This window comes from Canis aureus, chromosome 16 (assembly GCF_053574225.1).
Source record: "Canis aureus isolate CA01 chromosome 16, VMU_Caureus_v.1.0, whole genome shotgun sequence".
NCBI classification, from domain to species: domain Eukaryota; kingdom Metazoa; phylum Chordata; class Mammalia; order Carnivora; family Canidae; genus Canis; species Canis aureus.
In genome coordinates this window covers 44,766,488-44,774,054 of record NC_135626.1, presented here as the reverse complement: position 1 = coordinate 44,774,054, position 7,567 = coordinate 44,766,488, and the positions used below count along the sequence as shown (strand labels likewise).

Below are 7,567 nucleotides of genomic sequence, written 5' to 3'. Positions count from 1 at the left end.
CTGCCTTGCTGGCTCCAGTTTGGGCTCTTGGGCCATTGCTGAAGCAGCCTTACTCTACCCTTCTCTGGTCCCAGGGAAGTTCCCCATCAGCACAGCCCTCTGCTGCTCTCTGCTGGTCAGAGGGGTTCACATTTTGCTGGGTCTCTACTAGGCACCTGCAGCAAGTCCCCCCCCCCCCCCCCCCCCCCCCCACACACACACACACTTCTTGGTCCCTGCAGTGAGGCGGGAGGATGAGGATACTGGGCCTTAATTGTACAGCTTGAGATAACACGTTTTTGAATAAAAACCTGCCACATTTCCAATGTGAGATTCATTCTCCCCCAGCACAGAGCTCTGCGTTTAAATTGTAAATTCTTATTCTAAATTCTTTTGACTTTCAGTTAGACTAAAATGACCAAGAAAACTTCAGTGGCTTTTTATACAATTTAGTTCTCACCTTTTTTTCCCCCAGCTGCATGGGAAAGTCCATGAGGGCCACAAGACGACCCTGGGTTTGCATCTTTTATTAACAATACTATATATGACTGTTAATGGCCCTAAGTCAGATACTATCTGTAGAATTTCTTTAAAGGTTCTTACCTTAAACTTCAAAATGTAAGCAAAGCTTTACTGCAACGTGTGGATCTGCCATAGTGTCTTCGCAGATATTTATGTTTATTTCAGGAACTCCTTTCTAATATTCATAATACAGGCTTAAAATAGGCATACCCCCTCCCCCAAGATAAACTCCTTCCTAAATTGGGAACCTCATAAAGAAATGGGTAGAGAATAGCAGATAAACTTTACACGTAATAAGAAAAATCACAAAATAATCAAAATATAAGAGTAACAAAATAGCACTGAGAGAAAACTTCATTATGCAGAGACCTTCAGAGTAAGTTTGCATAGTCTCTCAAACCCTGAATGTTTATTTAAAAAATTAGAATTTAACACCTGAAATTAATATGACATTATTTGTCAACTATACTTTAATAGTGACTTTTTAGAGGAAAAAAAAAACCATTAGAATTGAAAAGATGTGTCTATTAACTTAATTTGAGTCAGAACCAGGAACTAACCTCCCTTGAACACCAGCATATGAAGCATACCTCTATATGGAAAAACCAAAGAAGAGTATTAAAGACAACTTTTCCACGGAAACCACTGGGTAAATGAACTGAATCTACTTTCAACCCAAATCTATGAGTTAATGTCCTCAAAGAGGGAGATCTTGCCCTCAAGGAGACATTTGACAAAATTGAAGCATTTTATTGTGCTACTGGCATTTAATAGGAAGAGCCCAGGGATGCTGCTAAATATCCAACAGGGCAGCCTCCCACCCAGTCCCCCAACACGCACAACAAAGAAGGATCCAGCCCAACTGTCAATAGGGCCAAGGTTAAGATACTTGGCATTAAAGAATCATGAATCATCTTTGTGCAAAATTGATATTATAACAAAAAATCCAGTATACTTTGGACAGTAAAGGGAAAATGAATGTTGTTCTCCAGTACAGCATTATTTGTGTTGCATTTTGTTCTATCCCCTCTGCAGCACAACATCTTACCAAGGCCTCCAATAACACCACTTCTTGCTCATCTGGTCTATGATGTCAAAAAAGTAGACAATGCCATGCTCTTTGGGATGCCCAGCTGATCCAAGTTTCTTTGGAATATGTTGAGGGTGGGAGGACTCTAGTCTAACCTTAGGGCAAGATTGAAATGTACTTCGACCATTCCATATTAATGCAAAATCTTCCTGATTCTCTGATTGGAATAGAAAAATCATTTGCCAAATAAATTAGCAGCTGAATACCACATGACAGAAGCTGTTCTTAATCCACTCTTGCAGAACTGCATTATCTGGCTAAGCTGCTAAATAGGAGCTATTATTTGGTTGAGTTTGCAGTAGACTGCCATCTTCTGAGTCTGGTTTCTGCAGGGGCTAGATTAGTATGTGAAAATGGGAGGTGTAATAAAGGCTACATCTACCTGCATCTTTAATTTCTTCCATTCTCTCTACATCCCCCCCTCCAAGAATGAAATGTTGGTTTTATTTCCTATCCTACTGAGAAGAGGGCAGTTTTAAGCACTTCTCTTTGGTCTTCCCACTGTACTAGATTGAATAGTGTGCCCTTCCCCTCAAAATTCATGTTTTCTGAGACTTTTATTTCTTTTTTTTTTTTTTTTTTTTTTTTTTTTTTTTAATTTTTATTTATTTATGATAGTCACAGAGAGAGAGAGAGAGAGAGAGAGGCAGAGACATAGGCAGAGGGAGAAGCAGGCTCCATGCACCGGGAGCCCGACGTGGGATTCGATCCCGGGTCTCCAGGATCGCGCCCTGGGCCAAAGGCAGGCGCCAAACCACTGCGCCACCCAGGGATCCCGAGACTTTTATTTCTAAATAGGGTCTTTGCAGATGTAACTAGTTAAGATGAGGTCATATTGGAATAGGAGGAGCTCTCAATCTGAAACGACTGGGTGTTCTTAGAAGACAACATACACCAAGACAACAGATTCACAAGGAAGATGACCATGTGACAAAATCGGAGTTAAGCAACTGCTAGCTAGGGAACTCCAAGGGTTTCTGGCAACTACCATAAGTGACAGAACGGATTCTGCCTCTGAGCCCCCCCCCCCCCCCCCCCCAGGATCCAACACTTTGAATGTGGACTTCTGGCCTCTATAACTGTGAGAATAAAATCTGTTATTTTAAGCCACTTAATTTGTGGCACTTTGTTATGGCAGCCTTAGGAAACAAACATACCTGTTATAATAGTTCTCTAACATAAAGAAAGGCCACCTGAACAGCTGTCAGTTAACTCTTTGAAGATAGATCCAGATTTTATGCTCATATTAGCATTTAGTTTACTTCCTAGATAGTCCGTGATCCGTTTTGATCATTAAATGAGCAACCTAACCACCATCCATGTCTTAATTTCCAGTTATCAAGAGGTAAACTTGGGTGACGTTAAATGGCTCTTTCATCGGTAAATGTGTAGAGATGGTGAAAAAATTATTTCAAATTATTGTATGGACTTTTTGGAATCCTGCTTTTTTAAAGATTTTATTTATTGATTGATGACAGAGAGAGAGAGATAGAAAGAGAGGGAGGGAGGGAAAGAGGCAGAGACACAGGCAGAGGGAGAAGCAGGCTCCATGCAGGATGTGAGCCCGATGTGGGACTGGATCCTGGGTCTCCAGGATCACACCCCAGGCTGAAAGCAGCACTAAACCACTGGGCCACCAGGGCTTGCCCTGGAATCCTGCATTTATGCATGTGTGGGAGTAAGCCTTCTAATCATGTAGTTTTGTCATGTCCATTTTTAAGATGCTTGAAATTAAGTTTATTTGCTTAATTTAAAAAGGTGATTAATTAGATTTGCAAGCATATCCTAGGTTCCTGGGAAGAATTTGTCCATTAAATTTAAAATCTTGTCTAAGTGTTTGGAAGAATCAAAGCTATCCAAAAATCCTAAGGAATTCAATAAATATATAAGTAGTGTTAAGTATTTGGGAATAATTTAATCTATAAACATAACAAAATGTAAGTGAAGTGGTTGCTTTATATTTTCACAAAATAGAACTGACAAAAAAAAAAGAACTGACATAAAAAGGTCTACAAGAATAGCGTTTCAGCTTAAAATATAAATGTGAATTAAAGCACAAGTAATTTTCAATGTTCCCTCTGCACTTGAAAACTCCCAACAGATACTAAGAAATGATTACTAACAATTATTAGTGCCAGGTTTTTCCATTTTTAATGAGCCACTCGTTATTCATTTATCAACACTAAATAACAAAAAACTTCATTTTAGTATACAAAATGAAAGGTTCATCTTAAATTTTCAGTTTTTAAAGCTTATTACTAATAATATAGTATTTATTTTTCTTAAAGAGTAGCATTGAGAATTTACTTACATATGACACATTATGAATAAAAAATAAGTAAATTTTGACCTTAGAAGAATAGCTGATATAAAAATTATTCACCTGAGAATAAATTCTTTAATTGTATATAATATGTTCTTTCAGGAGAGAAAATGAAAAATGGATGTTAGCCATATTAAAAATACATTAAGGATAAGCATTCCTATTTTTCAAAAATCAGTGCCTATTTATGTGTTACATGAAAATACAGATGAAAATACAGTTTCATCAAACTCATAGTACAATCAGAATGAAATGCATGACCAATAGAACAATAAAAACAAGGACAACACTTACCCTAAGTAGAATTAATTGTGCACCAATAAAAGTGTTAGTACCACTAGCAAAACATTTGTGCTATTATAGTTACATAAGTGTTGATCTTCCTCCTGCTAGTGAGATCTCACAGGGCCAAAATGGATAGTTATCTTTCTATCCAAAAAACTCACTGCTTGAAAGATCATCACTCAAAATGGTCTGTTGCATTAAATTACTCTAAAAATATTTTAACAACCTCAAAGTAATTGATTTAAGGTAGTCTATGCCAATTTACAAAAGAAATGTTTTTAAAGAAAACCTACAGCCTTTTGTTCTCTACTGATAACAAACTCAAAAAAAAAAAAAAAAAAGAGCAGACAAAGTGAAATGTATATTCATCATCATGTTTTCATGGTTACCATCTGCTTGAATCCCAACAGCTGCAGACAGAGGTTTGCTTTAAAGTCAGTAACCAGAGTCACTGAGTAAAGTCCAGGCTTTATTCTGAAAATTTGATCATAGATGGAAAATATAAACTAGGTGATGCTGTTTTTTCCAACTTTTGCCTAATGTATGTATTTATATTTATTGTTGGTATAGAAAAAAATTTAAGATCGAGAATTTAAGACACTTTGAAATGTGTTCAAAAACATGAACTATCCACTGTAAATAAAGATAAACTTCCTTTTGGACTGTATCCTTTTCTTCACTCACCCTTGCTTTCCTAAGTATTAAATTTTACTTTCGAATTTAAATAAAAACTCTAAAAAAATTATACTTCTGAATAGGAAAGATTTTACTACTGTGAAAAAGGGAATATTCCTACATATAATTTATGATCAAAAATATATTCACCCTATGTAAAAACAAAAAAATTAAAGTCTTTTTTAAAAAAAGCTTATAAGAGCACAATAATAAAATAACTGAACATAATGGATAAGAACCCAACTGCCAACTACTCAGCGCAACCTCAACTTTGACTTTCCTTTTCGTTGGTCACACAATCACAGATGCACAGTGAATGTGGCAAGTCAATGTGCAGGAGGAGCAGGTAATGTTCTCAGTCAGCTACGTGCTATTTAAAAGAACACATTTTCCTCAGTGTGGTCAGGTCCTAAGAAACTACCTTTTCAGTGACTGTTCTAGCGAATTAGGGATTGCTTTGTTTCTTAAACTGAGTTTAAGTGCTCCAGGCAATACAGGACTATAAAAATATACGCTAAAAAAAGAGGCCCCTGGGTATTTATATGAATACTAGTTACTGAAAGGTATCTCTTTAAATTTACGGCACCATTTAGCTGTGACTTGCTTTAGAAAATGCACAATGCTATTTAATTACCTACAAAGGTAATGATTTTCTTTCAAATGTGTCTTGAGTTGTATTTATTATGCAGTACTAAAAGTTCAGTGAAAGTTACAACTTTTACTTAAGATGTAAAAGTGAGATTCTCAGGTGAAGAATCCAAAAGCTTGGTATCATGAGGTAAGTGGCTGTCAGCTGCTGATCGAACATGAAAAACTAGTGCCAATTAAATCTTAAAAGGAGAAATACCTTAGCAGTGGGTTGTAAAATCCAAGCAGAGACTGTAGACAGTTCAGTTAGACTAGTGACAGATTAGAGCAGATAATCTCTGACAAGTCATCAGAGGTAGCTGGAAAGGTAGGTATCTTTAGAAATATATGTAAGTTGCCAAAACAATGGGGAAGTATTAGTCATAGACCTTGGGCTGAGAAAGAACTGCTAGAGCCTAAAATGACAGATGCCTTATAGTGTAGTGTTAAAAGTTCACTAAGTTTCCCTAAGTTAAAGAGTTAATAGTATTTCAGTAAAGGATTTGGGTATTTAAAATAACTCAGTGCCAAATTCTTCCGTTCCTTTTTTTTTTTTAAACTCTTTATACTGTAATACTCATACTCCCAACATATTTGTCTTTGCAAGTTAATACTTCCATTCATCCGGTGGAAATACAATGTCAGCTAGTATTATTTATACTACATTATACCTGTAGTCCATACACATGGGCTCTACCAGGAAATATTTCCAAGATTACATTAACCATAACCTTACTTCAATTCTGACAGAGCAAAATTCTGGTTTCTCATTAAAGTGAATTATGTATAGTTTTCTTCTAATCCTTAAATCCCAAAGGTTTATTTATCTCCCGCCATGTGCCACAGTGAATCTGAGGTGAGTTACTAATTAACCTAGACAGATATACTTAAAACTCTATAAAGGAGATATTCAAATAATAAAGTTTACGAACGAAAATGATTACCCAACAAATTATTTTATTCTGTAATAAAATATAATGTGCCCTTTGGGAGAAAGATGACAAAAAAATTTATATGTTCCATGAAGTGTACAGGAAAACATATGGTCAATTCTTCCAACTGTGTAGATGATGTCATTCTAACCGCAATCAGGCTATTACATAGTAAGACTAGAGAAAGTCTTCCTTTAATTATAATTAAAACACCTGTGAATTTTATCATGAGCAGAAGAAATGTTTCTTCAACGACCTAAATCATCTATGTCTAACATCACCTAATAGAACAAGGTCTCATTTCACTTATTATGATGAATGAGTGCCACCTAGCGGATGTCACCTCCTGCAAACCTCTATCTGCACGGGACTACCTAGTGTTTACTGCTCTCTGGGATGTCAACTTCCACTCAAAGTTTCTTTAGAAATTAAAAAAGAGAAGCAAGAAATTTTTGCTTTATATTTCTTGTCTATGTATTGTTTATGTATTAGGCTTTTTAAATTTAGACTGAGATATCACATACTCAAGTAACAAGATGGTATAAATTTAAAAATAAAGATAACCATTAAAAATAAAACTATTGTCACTATTTCTTTAAATCGTAAATTTAAAAGCACTATTTTTGAAAGGTAAAAAAGTAAATATTCGACCTCACATACAGACTGCAGTTCAATATGCTTCATGTACAAACATGCAGTTTCAATTATTTATACACAAGTGTTATTTAAAGAAAAGCAAAACACACAACCACAGCATTTCAATCAAGGAACTTAGGAAAATCCCAAATGCTTTCATGGTTCTTCAGTTACCATTCAAATAATATATCTTTTAAACCAAAGTCAAAGTAAAAAAAATAAGTTCAGTAAATAGATTGAACTGTACATATTCAAAACACCACTCTGTCTTCCTGTGTTCTTTCCCACCAAAGTGTGCTGTTTAAAGTTCCACAACTGCTATCTTCTTCCTCTTGTTCTTTAGTGAGTTCTACAAAAACCTAATGAAAGTAAATAAGTGAATATAGTATTCTGTATTGCAATGATCTCGAAAAATTTTTAATTACATCTGACACAGTGTAAGGCTACATCTAAGTACATTAACCATTCAAGTATTAAGAGATATACTGGCATTAATAT

The 7,567-nt window shown here is 35.5% G+C and overlaps 1 protein-coding gene across 3 annotated transcripts in view; it reads right to left on the bottom strand.

Annotated features, from left to right (window-relative positions):
- Positions 1-5,973: 5,973 nt before the first annotated feature.
- The window catches only part of ABCA5 (ATP binding cassette subfamily A member 5), a 72,583-nt gene continuing 70,989 nt past the window's right edge, over positions 5,974-7,567 (bottom strand). For all 3 annotated transcript variants that reach the window (XM_077853648.1, XM_077853649.1, XM_077853650.1), the window contains exon 39: positions 5,974-7,428. In XM_077853648.1, coding sequence (XP_077709774.1) covers positions 7,321-7,428 — 108 coding nt within the window. In that variant the 3' untranslated portion in view covers positions 5,974-7,320. The remainder of the gene's footprint in view (positions 7,429-7,567) is intronic.